The sequence below is a fragment of the Xiphias gladius genome, chromosome 4, assembly GCF_016859285.1.
Source record: "Xiphias gladius isolate SHS-SW01 ecotype Sanya breed wild chromosome 4, ASM1685928v1, whole genome shotgun sequence".
NCBI classification, from domain to species: domain Eukaryota; kingdom Metazoa; phylum Chordata; class Actinopteri; order Istiophoriformes; family Xiphiidae; genus Xiphias; species Xiphias gladius.
Genome location: NC_053403.1, coordinates 25,729,019 through 25,747,728, shown reverse-complemented (window position 1 = coordinate 25,747,728; position 18,710 = coordinate 25,729,019). Strand labels below are relative to the sequence as shown.

Genomic DNA, 18,710 nt, shown 5'->3' with positions numbered 1-18,710 from the left:
CACTAGCATCTCCGAGGCTCACATTTGGCCAATGTTTTGGTGCCTTAGCCTGATTTGTTACATGTGCACATTGCAAAATCCTCATAATTGCTTTGCTGGCAAGCGAAAACCTCTCCAGTGCTGAGGGGATAGTGAGGGAAATGAGAGCTGGAAGGTAAATCTGTGGCTGCGTTGAGCGAGGTCGCCCTGCCGACTGTAACCTGGCATGGACCACCGTCCCTGCAGTGGTGGGAGGACTGTCATCCCTTTCATCTTCAGAAAAGCGATCCATGCGGACTCTGGCTAGTGGTGGTATCTGAGATCTATAACAGGCGCTTTCTTCCCTACTTTGTGTCTACGAAGAAAACAATAGCGCTAACGTGAGAGATATGAAAATGGGACCACTCATAAATAAATGGAAAGTCAGTCCCGGCAGATGAAGGGGCAGCGAGAGGAGATTTGAACATAGCTCCCAGTTCATGGTTAGAGCGAGTACCTCACAGAGGCCGGAAACCTCGGTATGACGACACTTTGACCAGTCGATGTGCAACAGCAAATACTGTTGATCACTGGAGGAAGCCTGATCCCGCCTCTTTAAAATACTCAGGGATCATCTCATCAGGAATCAGTCAGTGGTGGAGATTAGATTATGTAAAGCTGTTTTAAAATCCAAGGTTTCCACATCACAGCTCACTGGCCACTGTCTGATTGGTTTATTGGATTGGAAATACTGACGTGTTTGGGAATTTAATAACAATTTGTCACTAAAGAGTCGATTTTGTAAACGAGTTAAATTCCTCTGTTGCAGAATTAATAGAACGGAAAAGTGACTTAAATCAAATTTAAGTCACTACTTTAGCCACTGACACAGGTTAAAACAAATACACATTTTTTAAAATCAAATTTCCAGAGACTAGAACTCAACCTCTTTATTTTCACTGTCTCTACTGGACAGTCTTCGTTACTCCCCCACACGCACTCACCGTCAGGCCTCCTGGAGGCGTCCTCCATCCGCACAGACCCCCCTCTACCGTAATTGCAGGAATAGACGCCCTGAGAGAATCTACAGCAGCTTCCCTCCGACTAGACAAGTATCCCCGGCCCGTGCGCGGCGCCGCGCCGTGCCGTGCCGTGCTGGCAGTGCTAGTGCCGGCTGGGATTGCGGAGGAGGAGTCTGCGGGGACCACTTCCACCCAGAGGAAGCACGGGCTGAAATCAGAGGCAGGGTTCCGTTATCAGACAGGCTGGTTCGGAGCCGGACGACAGTCCGCGTACGGGGGGTTTGGATCGTCTGTGCCGTCATGTCATGAACGATACGGTCGCCATGTTTTCACACTTTGGCCTTTTTTTCCTTTTGTCCTCTGGTCGGACGACGTCTCTCCCGCTGTGATATCAAGCCACCGCCTTACACAATGTGGTACAGGGGGGATTTCGAAGATGGATACGAATCCAATAAAACAGGTGAGTCGCCCATAAGATAACGGTCTGCGAAGACTAGACGGCGGACTCACTGGACGACCTGGGTCCAGTGAGTCCGTCCTAAAGGCCCGGGGCAGCTACAGCGACACTAACTGGGGCACTGCTTTCCTCCGAGGCTGCCTCGACACGTCCGGCCAGCGCGGTGGGGAGCCAGCCGGGGTTTACCGGCTTCCCGCCGCGGCCGCTGTCCCGGTGCAGGTGATGTCCCCACCGACCACGAGCAGCTGAGATCCCCGGAGGTCGGGGACTGGTTCGGCCTAACGAGTCGAGGCGGCGAGTCGCAGCCCGATGCGGCAGCCGTGCCGCGAGTCGAGTCCGGAACTAATCAAACCGACGTGTAACGTGGTAACTACACAGTCTCGGACGTGTCCCATCGGTCCTCTGCCGAGCCAAGCCTCGCATGAGGCTCGCTTTCGTGTAATCGCGTTCCTTTTCCCGGTAACGCGGCAGTGTAACGTGTAACGGGGTTCGACTTTCGCTGCCCTGCGTCGCCAGGGTTCCGCGGGTAATTCAGTCTGACGCCTGGCAACACCACAGACAGTGTGGGGGGTGTACGAGGAGACTTCGGCTGCAGGGCAGCAAGGGGGCTGAGGGCTACACGCAGAGCTCTGGACCGGCGGCAGTCGCGGCCACTGGAAGGACCCGAAGCGCGGCCACGGTTCTGCGCCCGCAGGGCAGACACCCGGATCCGCGCCCGGCGGCCCGCTGCTCTATACCGCGGCTTCCGAAGGAGCCTTCGCGGGGTCGCGATCAATTCGTAGCTGCGCGGAGAAAAACGCAGGGTACAGACCGCAGCCAGGACCAGGGACGAACCTCTTTTCAAGCTGCAGCGCGTCGGGGCGTGGGAAAAGCACGGAGCTCCGCCGGCCAGGTTCCTTGCATAAATAAGAGACGGATTTCCCGGACGAAACCGAGCTGAGGTCTGTCATTTCTCCTTTTCGACAAAAAAACAAATCTCAATCAAGCAGCTACGTTCGGATCCGAAGGCCGACGACACTAAGCTAAAGCAAAGAAGATGCTGCAAGTATCCGCATTACAGTAGGAACGAAAGAGCGGCATCGTGTCGCCTGCATCAGATTTCTCCTTCGGTTGATATTGTTTGTAATAGTCAAAGTCAAGGAAGGACGAGCCCTTCTCCCGACGCTCTCGGGTGCCAGTCCAAATCACAGACCGCTAAACCAGGTGGGGTCTCACACGGCTGCCTCTGTGTCCCTCCCGCAGATCTGGATGGGAGGCTGAATGTACCCCGGTGTCCTCGTGTACTTTCCCGCCCCAGCCACCAAACGACGGCACAATTAGTAATAGGTGTTCCGGCCCCCCCTCCTTTGTACTGTAACCAGACCGGCATCTGGCCCGCGAGGTAACGCGTCCAGACCGTGGAGGCGGAAGGAGCCGTCTGGTCCCCGCGTTGGACCTAAATGTGCAGAGGTCACCGGGATCATCCTCGGGAGGCCCGCTGGGGGAGAGGGGGGGGGGGCTCCTCTCACCTGAGGCCGAGGTCTCCTGAGAGAAAAACCGTCACGTCAGCCCAAGTAAAGAGCGAACAGAGAGGGGGTGCGCTGCACGTGGGCTCTCGTGCCATTGTCCTCGTTCACTCGGGTCTTCATACGTTGCGCAGTTCACAAATCCGCGTGACCGAGGAGACGTTCGGCGACTAAAAGCGCAGCTCCGTCCCTCGTTTGACTGAGACGGAAAAGCTGAGCCCGGTTTCGATCTCTCCTCCGGCGAGAGGCTGCGTTGACGAATTGAGCGCGAGCTCACGACGGGGACGCCGGATTCCCGCGCTTTACCTCAGGGTCGTCGTCGTCACAAAAGACGAAGTACCTCATAATGGTGCAGAGCTGGAAGATCCAGTCTCAGAGGGCTAGAAGCTACCGTGCGGTGGTTTTGGTGGTTTTTTTGGTCTAAATACCCGCTAAGCCTCCGAAAACAAAAAGCAGACGAATCAGTACATTTGGAAAGAAAAAGCAAACTGGGGACCATCGGGAAGAGGCTCTTCGCGCTCCGTGCCTGTAACTCAGTCAGATTTTTGTGGCTGAATAACTCGCGTAACAGCCTTTAAAAATTGTTGTTTAGGCTCCAGTAGCGGCGGCTCTCCGGGATGGGTCCCCGGCCACGAATCAGCCTGGCACAGCAACGCCCCTGGCCCCGGGAACGGTGTCTGTGGCGGGCGACGACACAGCACAGTGTCCGACAGCGGCGACACTGGTATTGGCACTTGCTACTCGGACAGTGTGGAAGGTAAGATGTCCTGTCTATTACAGCATCGCCGCTCCGTCTCCCGCAGTTCTGGTTTTGCCCACTCAGTTTGTTTAATCCCGAGCTCTGCTGACACTAATTCGACTAACGACTGTTCATCGCACATCAGAGACGATGCCCAGGTGAGAGTGGAGGTGTATGGTCATATATGTAGAATATAAACCATGTGTGAAAATAGAGGTAAGGCTCAGAGGCCAGAGGTCAAAGGTCCTCAGAAGGGGTCTTGCAGTTCCCAAAGGCAGGTAATGCTTTGTAACTAAAACCATGTGTGAGTGACAAAATGTCCCCAGTCGATTCCAGCCGTGGACCTACGCGTCATTTCATACTCCTCTGCCGAACCGTGTCAAAGCCCAGGGGTTATGGCTCTGACTAGCAAATGTCGGGCGTCTCTGCAGGTGAGAGCAGGTCCAGCTAAAGCAGAACGTGCAGGGCTTTAAAACTCAGCCGTGCACAAAACTGGACCTCATGGCTCTGTCCAACTGCCCCCCCCCCATGCTTCACCGTAGGGCTGGTATCAGCCAGGGGATGAGCGGTGCCTGGTGTTCATCAGACATAGTGTTTAGATTTCTGCTTAATGAGTTCGGTTTTGGAGAATCTTTGTCCTCGTGCTCCCAGAGTCCTTTAAATGTCGTTTGACAAACTCCAAGCGGGCTGCCATATGTCTTTACTCACAGGGGCTTCTGTCTAGCATATCTACCATAAAGACCTGATTGATGCAGTGCTGCTGAGATGGTCGTCCTTCTGGCAGGTTCTCCCACGTCTGCAGAGGACTCCTGAAGCTCTGTTAGAGGGACCGTTGGGTCACCTCCCTGACCAAGGTCCTTCTCGTCCTGTTACTCGGTTTGGTCGGACGTCCAACTCTAGGAAGAGTCCTGGTGGTTCAAAGCTTTCTCCATTTCACAGTTATTGAGGCCACTGTTCTCATGGGAACACTCAAAGCTTTACAAATGCTTTCGCCATGATCTGTCCCTCGCCAGAGTTTTATCTCAGTGGTCTACAGAGAGCTCCTTGGACTTCACAGAATGGCTTTTGTCCTGACATGCGGTGTGATTGTGGGACCTTAGATACACAGGTGTGTGCCTTTATAAATTGTGTCCAATAAATTCACTCCAATCAAGTTCTAGACTCATCTCAAGGATAATTAAAGCAAACAGAAAGAACCTGACCACAGTTTGGCGCCACAGCAAAGGGTCCGAATACTTTTGTTGATGACAGATTTTCGGTTTTAAATAGAGTTGCAAACATTTCTAAAAACATGTTTTTGCATTGTCATTTTGGATTATTGGGTGTAAATTGATGGGCAAAAATGATCTGCTGTCAGACCAGAGACACAGGGTTTAGTTTTATTTCCAGTTATCATCACAAAGTCTAAACTTACCTGACACTGATTCATGCAAATTTTTGAGCTACTCAAATTTTTTTATGTTGTTTTCATTCTCAACGATACGTCCACTGAAATATGACCCATGTCTCCTCACCAACAAGGAGCTTCACACATTGCGGACTCTGAGGCCGCTGCAGGGCCCAACTATGCTGATCTCGCGGTCATTGGGTGACTTAGGTTCGTAGGTTTTTTTGTTTGTTTTGTGCAGCTAAGCTGTCGGAGCCAGGAACTACAGATGTTAACGTTCAAGTTTAAAAAAGCAACAACTACATGGGAGCCACTTTCTACATTTCTATGAGCTGATGGCCAGACCACCATCACAGCTAATCTCTTTTTCAGTGCAGAGCTGGTGTGAGGGCTGGACAGTGGACTCGCCCCCAGCAGTCTAGACATCACCTCGTGAACCCTTGAGCAGTTCCCTTGTCATGTTTTTAGTTTCTGCTTTGAACAATCATACTTTACGTTGTAACGTTAACTAATGTGCCTGTGTTGATGATAATGAAGATGATGTCTGACATGATTCACAGTCTTCGTCTGTGTGTCCTCCTACAGACGACTCCAGTTCCAGTACCACGCCTTTGTCTTTCCAGCCACTGTCCCAGCATCACTTGGGCCAGGACGACGATGGCATCCCCATTGTCCACGTCATGCCGTCCCCATCCTCCTCACCCAGCACCAGTTTTAGAATACCATCCTCCCCAAGCAGCGCAGGCAACTGGAGCAGGTCTTGCCAGCTCCTTACGCCAGCCATGTCTCACCTGGGTGCACCGAGCTGTCTGGACATGAAGGCGCATCAGCCCATCCGGAGGTGGTCATCTCTCACCAAGTTGTCATCTGGGGCTGAGAAGAGCTCCACGAGGACATCGGGCTATCAGTACAACCCAGATTCACAAGGCTCCCTGGACAGAGGTCTGCTATATGGGTACAGAAAGGAACCCCTTGGTTCAAATGCGGACCTTTATCTACCTTTATCCTCCTCCTTGCTCTGCCATAGCTTGCTGCAGCGCTCACCAGGTGCTGGCCCCTGCTACCGGTACAACCATGGCAGTAGATCCACCGGTTTGGAAACAGGCCTGTCCCTTTCCTCAGGTCTGTCCTCGCCGGTAAAACACAGCAGTCTGGACATGAACTATAGCGCTTTACCAGAAGCTAAACTGAGTCGGGGAGGCGGACAGGTTTGTGGTCTCAGCCTACCCAAACAAGCAGACTCGCCACTGGGTCATCAGACAGACCGAGGCTCCCCTATTCAGCCTGCAGTTCGCACCCAGATGTGGCTGACTGAGCAGATGGAGTACAGGCCCAGAGCAGAGCGTGGAAGTGACCCTCAGACCAGTGGTACTGGAACAGAGGGCTGTGGTGGAGATGGGCCTTCGTCGTGGCAACGGGGACATCAGCAGGAACCAGGGCTAAACCAGGTGAGACAAGTGTTAATAATAATGAGGAAGTGGAGGGAAGAATACAGGAAAGAGAGAGGAAAGAAAGGAAGGAAGCATGAAGAGTGGAAAAAGAGGTTCCTACGTTATAGTTCTTCTGTTTCGCTGGTCCCAACGCTGCAGTCAGAGGCCGTTCTTCTCTGCTGGAGATACCGCGTGACGCTGTGACTTTTTCTTTTCCCTCCCTCACTCCAGAACACACACTGTGTGTTTTTTTAACCAGTGATGTTGGTCAGTAAATTTCCCTGTCTCCTACAGGCAGAAGAACGTCACATGAATCCCAATGAATGCAGCGGGTTTTTTTTCAAATAAAAAGCTGCATGTTCTCATACGCTTCTCTCTTTTACTGGAGCAAAAACACACGTTTTTAATATTTTAGACAATAACAATGATTAATTATTGATTATTATCATGACTCTTGTCACTTAGGAATATTGCTCATAATTTCCATTCCTAGATCAGAGGAAGGTGCTTATGCCGACAGAAATCATTGTTCTTCACATGAGACAGTGATGTCAGTACTCACTGTGTCAGTATGAAGCTGCGCGCTGTATGTGTTAAATGACCTGTGTTTGTGTGTGTTGCCAGATGCTGATGGGGACCTCCCTTCCTGTCAACACTCTGGTGAAGGTTAAAGAGGGGCTGCTGAGACAGAGAGAACTGGAGATAGACAGGTACTGCAGGGCACACTCACAAACACTTGCACCTGCCCTGACACGGTATCTGTGAAACGCAGCAGCACACACACTCCGACCTCCAAAATGCCCATCCAGTAGAATCGCCAGCTCTGAAACAGTGTCAGCACAAACTGAACATTTTAACCTTCCCGAAGGAGGATTTATTACAGGGACTGTTGGATTGGACTGTGGGCTGAAAACCCAGAGTGTAAACCAGGAAATAAAGATAAAAATAGTCAAGTAAAGAAACAACTTAGGCATTAACAGCACTCGGTGACATTCCTAAGACTCGATGGCAAGACAACTGACCAAATTAGCATCGATTTAGCTACGAATCCAACATTTTTTGCTTTCCATACCTTTAAGTGGTACTGGGCTCTATCTATGCTTGCAAACACAAGCAAAATCTTCAGGCACAAACACTGATCAGCACAGTTGTGCAGTTTTGGTGATCAGAGGAATAGGTGCAAACCGGGTTCGGCAATGCACAGCTCGGCTCGGCTCGGCTCAGCGTGGAATAGAGGGTGAACACGTTATTAGCAGGAGGAATACAGAATCAGCAGGTGGAATCGAGGCGAGCTGCAGTAACAACCAATCACCTGAGCTCCTCTCATCCCCTTTAAAAGCAGCGACAGTTGTTATTTATTTATGTGATGTCCACTGCAGCGGACGCCAATGCTCACACACACAAAGCGGGGGTTAAGGAGGCATAAAACCTAAAGGAGGAAAACAAAGAACACAGAAGGACGTCCAGCAGCTCAGACAATTATACACCTTAAACACACTGGGAGTCTTAAGGCTTCGGGGCTTGCGGAGTCCTGAATTGTTTGTATTTATTGTTGCATTTCATTGATCAGCATTTTAACTAAAGGTTTACCATTATAAAATCAGCTTTTGTGAAAATGAAATTCTGCTCAGATGATTGAAAAGATTGTTTTTGTTCTGAACGGAGTCGAATTTCCAAAACAAGTTTCAGCATCAGCTCCACAGAAAGAGCAACTGATGTCAACGCCATTTCTTATTCTTTGGAAAGAATGTTTGGTCGGACAGCAGCGATGGATAAGTTTGGAACAGACGTCACTACGGTTGCTTGTGATGAAGTGTCTTTGAGACAAAGTCCAAACCTTTTTCCACTGGATATTTGAGAAGTGGATTACATATGGGTTGGTGACGATGGCCTTCTGAAAGAGGGATCTGATCCTTCCGTTCCGGGTTGAAGAGATGGATAAGAAACACATTTTTCCTACTGTGGAGCAGTAGGAAACGACAAAGGACCAGGAAAAAAGGGGGGTTCAGTGTTAGCCTTAAATAACATCATTACACCTTTAGGAACGGCATTATTATTATTATGAACGTACAAAAATTCAGATTAACTCATCGGGAGACCTTCAGAATTAAATAACTGTTTTACAATAAAATATTATCGTTAAAACAATTTGGCAAAAATAGAGATTTGTTTTTGAGTGTATGTCACGGCTACTACAAATGAGATATTCACGCAGAGTCAAGGCCACAAGCGTTTGTTTGGGGAAATGAGCATCTAAACGGTAATTGAGCTGTCATTTAATTTAAAGGTAATAATGAGATAAACAGGAAGACCACTTCATTTATAAACGATGTAATCTGGAATAAAGTTCCCACAGGATACTGGGCTACAGAGTAAGGTATTTTTACTTAAACAAAGACCTGATGCTGCAGAAAATATTCAAATCTTTTTATTGCAAGAGAAGTTTGCTTTGAGTTTCTTAAAAAGGTGCAGTGTCATCAGCCAAATACACTGAATATTGCTTTCATGTAAAAATACATAAGGAGAGACCAGGCGGCCTTGACGAGCACCACGAGACAACTGAATACAGGGTGAGGCACCGTGTTGAAGTTGGACCGAAGAATTAACATCTGAGTAAAGTTACAGCAACTGTAAGGTGACTGCTGGATAAATCTGTGATCTAGGGAATCGAATGCTTTATAAAAGTCTAAAAGCAAAATAAAGCTATTTTTATTCATCGGTTTGGGACAATCCAGCAAATCCAGGACCAGTCTAATACTGTTTGCAATTCGCTGTTTGACATAAAGCCAGATCGTTACTTGTCGATTACAGAGGCACCGGTTTTCTTAATTCTGTTGGCCAGAATAAGAGCCAGTACTTTGTGGTCATTATTCAGCAAACAGATAGGGTGGCAGTTGTCTATCAAGGGCAACTCTTCTTTGGGTTTTGGGATGAGGGTGACAAGGCCCTGTGTTAGTGTAGGTAGTAAAAATCCAAAATCAATACTCTCAGATGGGACCCTGAAAAGAACGTGGGCCAGTTTATCGGAACATTTCTTCAGATTTCTTCTTAAGATTCCAACCTAAGATCCACTAAAGCTCTGTCAGACTGGACGGGAAGCGTCTGTGAACTGTCATCATCAGGTCTCTCCACAGATGTTCTATGGGGTTTAAGTGTGGGGACAGTCAGAGACTTGTCCTGACGCCACTCCAACGTTGTCTTGGCTGAAAATTGAACCGTTGCACCGTTCTTGTGCACTCTGGTACAGGTTTTCTCCAAAGACCTCTCTATATTTGGCTTCATTCATCCTTCCCTCAGTTCTGACCAGTCTCCCTGTCCCTGCTTCTGAGAAGCCCCCCCCACCACAGCATGATGCTGCCCCCACCATGCTTCACCGTAGGGCTGGTATCAGCCAGGGGATGAGCGGTGCCTGGTGTTCATCAGACTGTTCTAGACTCATCTCAAGGATAATTAAAGCAAACAGGACTGACAGTTTGGAGCCACAGCAAAGGGTCTGAATACGTTTGTAGATAGGAGACTTCAGTTTTTGATTTTTAATAAATCCGCGAATAATTCTTAAACTATGTCTACACTCTGTGCAGAGTGTAGAATGGTTGGCAGAAATGGCAGTTGATCCATTTAAAACGAACGTACGACACCATAAAACGAACTGGTCTGAATACTATCTGAAACTTTCTGAAGCCGCTGAAAGCTGTCCAAGTCAAATGTTTGTGAGAGAAGCCAATAGTCAATTTGAGACTTTCCTAGAGAAGTCTTTAGAGTTCCAAGTGTATAATTTGGATGTAGGGAATTTTTCTCTCCATGCATCAGTGATTTTAATGTTTCCATAAGATCTCTGAGATTATTGTGAGTTTAGCTGCGTCTGTTTGAGGGAAATATTATCATCCCGTACGATGTTTTCGCCTCTCAAGCCCGAAGGGCTTCTTCAGTTCTTCCTGGCTGGTGGGGAGTTCCAGGTATTCATCCTCTGGTGAGATCAGCAACACTTGTGAACCGTTGACCCTCCCGCTCAAAGACTCACATGAAGACTCATGAGACTCTGGAATGATCTGTCTGAGAGGATCCACTTAGCTGAGCCCGTGTCACTTTTCAGATAACAATTTGATCGTATCGCTTTCTCCGATTCTAGCTAATTTGGCTTCCTCTTATTTTATCAATAGTTTAGGTGTAAAATAAACCTGTGAAAATGTCCATCGACACTATGCTCAGTGTGTTCGAAACACTGATGCGTCCCCTTTACATCGCCTGTTGTGGAGTGTTTGCAGGCTCTAATGTTTGTCCTGTGTGCTTTGGCTTGAACATCCTGTCTTTGTAAACTGTACAGCTGCTGTATAGTTTCAAAAGACCCGAAAAAAATAAAGGCATTTGCATTTTGCTATTTTTACAGATGACAACGTTTGTAAGTAGGAAGAAATTCTGTGTTTCAGACAAAAGCAGCAGATCTTGCAGCTCCATGCCCGGATCAGAGAGAATGAGCTCAGAGCGCAGCAGGTCCTGCAGAGCCAGAGAACGTGGTTTGACGACCCCCACCTCCTAAACACTAAGGTAACACTCAGAATGAGCGTTCAGATTTTATTATTTGATAATCACACATCAAATATTTTCGTAATAAACGTAACCACACAAGTTCAGCTTGTCCACCAGGAGTCAGCGCTGAGAACGCCATGCAAACAGCCGTCGGATGTGAGGCTGTGCTGCGATGAGGAACTTGGTAGGAAGCTAGCCGTGGCCGAACTGGAGGTTCTCCACCTGAACGACTTGTTCAAGCAAGTCACACAAAAGTATACGGAGGACATCAGAAAACTGGAGGAAAAGGTACAGAAAGTGACCAAGACAGAACTCGATCCACAACAGGAACAAAAACACAAGCCACCTCCACCATTTAAAGGGAAAATGATGGCCTTTATTGCACTTGTTGCTTCTTACAACATGACAACTGACATGTTTTATTTTAGTACATTTGTATATGCTTTCTATATGTTGAAATTATTATGTTAATCACCCGCTAATACGACGCTGTGTGTTTTTTATCCGCAGATAAAGACGAGGGATCGCTACATCAGTAGTCTGAAAAAGAAGTGTCAGAGAGAGAGCGACCAGGGCCAAGAGAAACAGCAACGTATAGAGACGCTGGAGAAATACCTTTCCGACCTGCCGACACTGGACGAGGTGCAGGCCCAGGCCCAGCAGGTACACATGCACGCACACGCAAGCGAACGCACGCTTAGGCCGCGGCTACGTGTCTGGCTTCGCTACTGGGGTAGAGACACCCAGTCGTTCACTCTGTGCTGGATCACAGGACAACATGGCAAGGACAAGGCTGTGCGTTACAGTAATGATGTGTTGCTGTGTGCTGGTTTGCACCGACAACAAAAGGAAGTCGGAGCCTGAAGAACTGAAATGTCTCTCCACACACATTAGACACATAGTAACACATGTATTAGTAATAAGTTACTGTTCCTGATAACGCGAGACACAAAAGGGGACGTCCTCCCTTGTGCGAGGTGCTGATCGGCTGCTCAGCTAATCACTCATGAATCCTGTTGTCTTCTAACACCCTTTTTACACCCGGTTCCATGGACTAGATGGAGGCGGGATCGGGAGGAGAGGGGTGAGCGTGTGTATGGCTTTTTCCATTAGGAAAGATATTACAAAATACACCCATTTAGCAGTTCATTTTCATACTGGATTACTTCATTTGAATCAATAGAAGCGTGCGTGAAAAACTCTGTAAATGAGTTCCAAATATTCTGACTCGATGGAAGGCACCCAGGAAGTAGTAAACACATCAGGCTCTCAGATGTGGAAAGGGATACGTGAGGCGTCTGCACTGAGTCTCTCTCAGCTGTAGGTCTACTCCACTGATCCGGTCCCAGTTTCTGAAAACAGCCAAACAAATCCTCACAGCCCACAGCCAACACTCCGGAGCTCCAGTAACCAGTAGCTCTCCCTGCCGATGAACAGCCTGGGAACAGTGCGGTGCTAAGATGGTGGGAGATGTGCAGTAGGTGGCAACGCTTAAGTCCGTAGAGGACCTTTGTCAGGAATGTAATTTGCCAGTTAGCCAGATGTGGACACACCTCATCACCCATCATAATTTCCCCGCTCCGGCTAATACACCCCGCCGTGCAGCTACCAGCCAGAGCTAGTCTGACGCTGTAGAAAACTGTCCTCAAAAAAAAAAAAAAGCCAAACAAATAAAAAGTAAAACGCTGCTGTGCATCAGAGAGAATATTATTGGCATCATGTGCTGTGAAATGTGTAAAGCGTCAAAAGCAAAAGTACTCGGTGCAAAAAAAAAAAAAAAGTCCCCCGTGTGTGTTGGACTATGATATATTAATATAATATTAAACTACTAAATAAGTGGAGCTACCTCCAACTATTATTTATATGCCGTTGGATCATTCATAGCAGTGCATCATGTTTTTTGAATGGTCAGGTTGTAATCTCATCATATGCTGTATGTGATGAATGTAACCAGCCACGAAACTGTCAGATTAAGGTAGCGGGGTAGCGAGGAACATACTTCCTGCTGAAATGTAGTGAAGACGACGTCTGAAGCAGCATCGCATGGAAAGACCCGAGCAGAGAACGATACCGTGGTAAAAACGGATCGGAGAAGTCTCTTGACTGCGATAAGCTCAGGCGTTGACTCATGGGACAGCATCTATGGACAGTTTGTCCATAACACATCACTCCTATGTGAATTAGCAATATTTGTTGAAGATCATTGAGGACGTGTGTTGATTGGACGTGTGTTGTACATTGGCTGATAATCACATGGATGACGTTGGTCAGGCGCCGTCAGTCAACAGCGTCATCAAAGCGCTGCTCCACCGCAGTGACCGCGCCGTGTACGTTTGTGTGTGCTCAGCAGGAGGAGGTGCAGCAGAAAGCCACGGATCTGGAGAAGACCGTGGCCGAGTTACAGAAGAGCCTGGAGGAAGGACGGGCTCTGATGAAGGAGAAAGACATCAAGATTGAGATGCAGGCCAAGAGAGAGAAGGAGTTGATTGCATCTGTGCACAGGTAAGTCATCAGCTGATACCTGTCCTGGTAACTGCCGGCTGGCGCCGTGATTTAAGGTGCATTCAGACTGAACGCAAAGCAAACCTTCACCTCGTGTTATTCGTGCTAATTTGACTGGTTTTTTCTAGCCAGTGTACAACCTGTAAAGATTTTTGCTTTGGCTACACACCGACCATGTTTGTGTGGTGTGTGTGTGTGTGGGAGTGACAGCTGGGACTCTGACTGGTCTGAAAACTTCCAGGAAGTTCACTTCTCCTGCAGTTTCTCTCCCTTTTGTCTGATCGCCGTAGATTTCGAGTTGAACCATTTTGAACTCGCATCTGCACCTCAGAGCGAATGCGTGTCCACTTTGCATCAACTGTGAGGGCGTTGCCGCCGACAGAGTTCCTTTGCGTTCAGTCTGAACAAACCCCCGTCTATGTTAGATGAGAAGACGCCAACCTGCCAGCGTGGTCTCATCTCTTGCTCCGTGTCCCTTTCTCTCGATGGCTCCCTCTTTCTCTTGGGAACACGCGTTTTATCTCGGTAAAGCCTGCAGCAGAAGGTGCAGCGGTGTCTGGATGATGGGGTGAGGTTGCCCGTGCAAGACCTGAAGCGGCTCGAGGTGGAAAACACTCAACTTCTGGAGCAGCAAGGCCACAGCAGCAGGGTAGCGTCCCGAACACACGCACGCACAGATATGTACAGTATGCGCGCATACACAAATAAAGTCCTAAAGCCACTAACGTGTTATCTCTGCTCCCACCAGCTGATCGAGCATCAGAAAGAACAGATTGAGAGGCTGACCTCGCAGCTAACGGTATGTTAATAGGCAAATCCGCACACTCAGCGAGTTCCTCCCCCTTGGGATCACGTTCTGGAAAACAGAAAATAAGTCTGCCTTATTGAGATTCACCCTGACAAGCAGCCCGACCACATGCGCCCCACGGCACCCTCTCACCCCAGGTCAGCTACTGTACAGTAGGTCCAGAGCTGGGAAGAGCAGCCAAAGACTGTTCTCAAGTGAAGGGGGCCGTCAGGACTGTAGTTACAAGCACTCAAGCAGAAGTAAAAGTAGACACCAAAACAGCTGCTTGAGAAGAAAAGCAAAAAAAAACCACTAGCAGTGAAAGGAAAACGGGCAGAAACGCAGCCACGGCTTTGGAATGTGCCAGTGACTGACATTAGAATCGACGGCCTCATCACGTCGAGCTCAACAGCCACTGTCAAACCGCAGCACCGTTTTATTTGTCTGTTAACCTGAAGCCATCACACACACTCTGTGCTTTGTTAGGCCACCAGCGCGAGACTGCAAAAGAAAAGAGGCCCGTCCCCCGGACACCGGTCTTCGCAGGAGGAGAGCCCGGCCGCCGCGTCCAGAGGCGTCCCACAGGTACCAGCGCTGGAAGTCGCAGCGTACTGCCTCTCTCTGTCTCTCTGTCTGTCGCTCTGCAGAACGCAGTGTGGGCCGGAGCCTGACCTGGTCACCGATCACGGTCAAATCAAAGTAGTGAACCAGACCCACTGTCGGCGGGCGGGCCCCGAATGCTGCACAACAGCAAACAAAAGGACCTGGGACACTTTTTAACGTCGTGTGTAAAGTAAACACTGATTGAGTCTCGAGGAGCTAACGGGAGGGCCGCTGAATTTGAGACCTCTGGCGGGTGTCGCCGTGGCAGCTAGACTGGGTCTCTGGATGCAGTGTGCCCCATCCCAGATGTCCTCCAGGTTGCCTATGAGCAACCACGTGCCCATTTTGTCCCATCCACCGGGTGTTCCTGTCTTACCTGACAGTGGTCATTGGGACACTCAGAAATCTCATTGCGATCGAACAGTGAACAAAATAAAAGCTTTGCTCCATTTTTACTTCTTTGAATAAAGATGTCCCGTCCTGCTGCACAGCTTCGGGACATAACATGTTGCAGCGTCTTGTAGGCGGTGGGGGGGGTATAGTGATGGGGAGCCCACTATCTCTGGCCAACAACCATGCACGTCCCGTTTGGGAGGAGCCGTCATGCTGCTGAGTTTCTGTGACAAAAGTAGAAGCTCTGCCCCCCCCACACACACACACACCCGGAGAGAAAGCAGAGGCTCTAGCTGGCATTAGCTGTCTGTATCTTACAAGCCCAGACGTGGTGAAGGCAGCAGCTAGTCCTGTGGCCCCGGCATCAGTCTGACACACCGAATCAGTATCTGTGGCTGCGCAGACTTCTTAAAACAGAGCAGGTACTGGCCGGATGTCGAGAACACAAATTTCTACATTTATAAAGAAGATTTCCCTAGAGTGAAAAGTCATTCCCTGTCTCCACTCAGAGTAGAAGAAGAAGTGACCAGTAGTAGGTTCCATGCTCACAGAGGCAGAGAGAGGCAGCACCTTAGTCAACACAGAACTCATATCTGGAGAGACAAGGTCGGACTGGCGTGGCCCTGAAGGTCGGGTTGGCCTGAGGGGTGCTGTAGAGAGCTGAGCTACTGGAAGCTAAATGTGTGCTTTTGTTCCCCATTGAGAAGCCGCAGCAGGTGGACGACGGCTTGTCGGTGCATCCTCTATCCCATGTGGAGATGCCAGAAGTGGGCCGGCTGCTGAAAGAGATGTCCCTGTGTCTACTGGACCTCCAGACTCTGTGCAGCATCCTGGCCCAGAGAGCGCAAGGGAAGGAGCCCAACCTGTCCCTGCTCCTGGGCATGAAATGTATGTGGGTAACACACACGCACACACACATAAGAGTCTGTGGTCTGAGTCTGTGGGCAGGGGTGAAGGTATTGGAACATCTGGACTCTCATGGACGTAGATGGGACTTTTCTTATTCTTTTCCGCACCCAGCGGTAAAAGTGTGTGGTGCTGGAGGAAAACGTTGATGACTGTAGAGTGAGCAGAGCTCGGACAGTCTTTGTAGAAATGAAGTGAAGAGAAAACCGGGGCCGTTAATTAGCGACCACTCGCCCATTGGCAGTAGTGAGCAGACTAAATCTGCATTTTCTGGCAACCTGCTAGGACCTGATCCTCGGTTTCCACATTTCCGTGTGTGTGTACACACTGAGCAAAAGAAGGAATAGAACCTGTTGAGTAGTGAGCGTTAGAGGAAGGTCGGTGTATCCGTGTTTCCCCTGCTCCCTGCGCTCAACACTCCAGCTCCGCATTTAACACACTGTCAATGTTCTCATCTCACTTTGCCAAAATGTCAAACCGCTCCTTTAATGAGAAGCAGTTCAGAGTCTGGTGTTACTCTTACCCGCCTGGATGTATTTAGTGACAGACCGGCTGCTGTGTACTGTCCCGTACCGCGTGCTAACTGTCGGCCCTTTGCTGTCTCTCTGCAGCGCTGAGCGTTTCAGCGGAGGAGAGCGACTGCGGAGTGGTGGTAGAAGAAGAACTGCGGTTCAAGCTGCTGGAGGTCGGCCAGCTCAGGAGAGACATCGATGAGCTGAGGAAAAGCATCTCCGACCGCCACGCGTCGCCCAGTGAACCCCGGCACCCTGCAGCTCGGACGGCGCTGCTCTAGCCCAGAGTGGGTTTTCCCTGTTTTACTTCTCACTACTTCATACATAACCACGTAGAGAATGACATTCATTATAAGGAGAATTATAAGGCTCATACCAATGCAGGATTTCATCAGACAAGCGTTTGGTGTCCCCTTCATGCTGTGGTTGGAACACGATGACTGAAGGTGTTAATGTGACCGGTCGCGTTGTTCAGCGTACTCACACCAGTCCGACAGCTTTCACGGCGTAGCAAACGTACCGGACCCTCCTGGGTCGGGGCCTTGGGTGTGGATCAGACGCTTGGATCTGCAGGTCTCCGCAGCAGAAGGAAAATCTGCGGAGGGAAATTAGAGCGGCCGGCGCGAGCACCGAGTCAAAGAGCTGGATTCATCACACACGCGTTTATAGCTGCTTGAATCCATGTTTCTATGGCGATGAGATGGCTGCGTGTCCGGTGACAAAATCACCGGCTTAGGCTGTGCCCGCCAGGTGTTTCTGAGCTGACATGGGTGTGTTGTATTCACAGCTCGCTGCGCTGCCTCCAGCTGACCCACAACACCTGTCCATTCAGTGGTTTCCATACTGTAAATACTACGGGCTGGCATCGAAATAAGCAGAGCGCGAGCACATCCGGACGTACCCAGAGCGGAACAATAATAAATACGCACGACAGCGTGAAAACACCACAGGGCAAACTGTTCAGACTGGACATCGACATTCACCGTCCAGGATCCGACCTCAGCTATGTGGCTCTCTCTCTGCAGCTCTGGTTCCACAGAGACCGCAATGAAATCCCACTTGTAGATGTCAGGTAACTGATAGAAACGCTTGTCTCTGTGAATCGAAACGTCTCAATGAGCAATATCAGCCGTGCAGTTGTGCTGTTTACCACCTGAGTGAAGTCCCCCGTGTTGTGTCGTTGGTATTTAACTCAGCACTGATTCCATCAGGTGATATTCAGCTGTTTGTCACAACCCAACTACAGGAGCGGTTCTTTGTACAGCCAGCAACTTTCTTAGGCGTCGGGTCGTGTATTATCACCCGTCACTTTTGTAAGTGCTTATTGTTTCCATGAGCCTCGAGAACAGTGAACCTCGCAGCCAAAGAAGCTGAAAGGGCAAAGTGGTAGATTCTGTCTCCTGCAGCCAGAGAAGTTAGAGGACGAATGAATTCCACCATCAAACTTTTGGTCGGCATGATTGAACAAGTTTGTAACATTGAAGTGCTCTAAACAACTGAGAGTTCTCTGTGTGTTCGCTCCCCCGGTGGGTTGAACCAGCCGCCGGATGGTTTGTTTTACTGCCAAAGTCTACGAATGCCAAAGGTTTGTCTACAGTCATGTTCCTACATAATGTTTTTGTCAATCTGGAAGTTCGATCTCATTTGTTCCGATGGCTAATAAAGTTATTTTTATAAAGAATTATGTATGATTGATTTCTTACTACTTGGTATAAACACTGTGAGAACACTCGCTGTTTAATATGCGCACAATAAGAAAGGATGTCAGTCAACTACAAGGAGCCGGTTCCAGTAAGTTCAATGTGCTTTATTTCGTTCCCCCACAAGGAGAAGGAGGCGTCCTTCACGGAGCCGGGGGGGGGGGGGGGGGTGATGTCAGCGCTCTCACAGTCAGGGAAAAGAGTATGACCCTGGAGCCCATTTCCCTAAACTGGATTAAAACATGCCGTACATTTGACCCTACATTTCCCTGCTGAAGTTTT

The 18,710-nt window shown here is 49.2% G+C and overlaps 1 protein-coding gene across 3 annotated transcripts; it reads left to right on the top strand.

The window, feature by feature from the left end:
• Nucleotides 1-1,091: 1,091 nt before the first annotated feature.
• Nucleotides 1,092-18,401, top strand: cep85l (centrosomal protein 85, like). Of its 3 annotated transcripts, none has more exons than XM_040125485.1 (13): nt 1,092-1,440; nt 3,535-3,699; nt 5,654-6,516; nt 7,123-7,208; nt 10,926-11,043; nt 11,143-11,313; nt 11,536-11,688; nt 13,376-13,527; nt 14,059-14,176; nt 14,276-14,326; nt 14,801-14,899; nt 16,018-16,198; nt 16,828-18,401. In XM_040125485.1, exons 1-13 carry the CDS (start codon nt 1,392-1,394, stop codon nt 17,007-17,009), a joined length of 2,388 nt encoding a protein of 795 aa, XP_039981419.1. In that variant the 5' UTR covers nt 1,092-1,391; the 3' UTR covers nt 17,010-18,401. The 3 variants fall into 3 exon arrangements, with proteins under 3 accessions (XP_039981419.1, XP_039981418.1, XP_039981420.1); XM_040125484.1 differs by having other exon boundaries at nt 13,373-13,527; XM_040125486.1 differs by lacking the exon at nt 14,801-14,899 and having other exon boundaries at nt 13,373-13,527.
• The last annotated feature ends 309 nt before the right edge of the window (nt 18,402-18,710 follow it).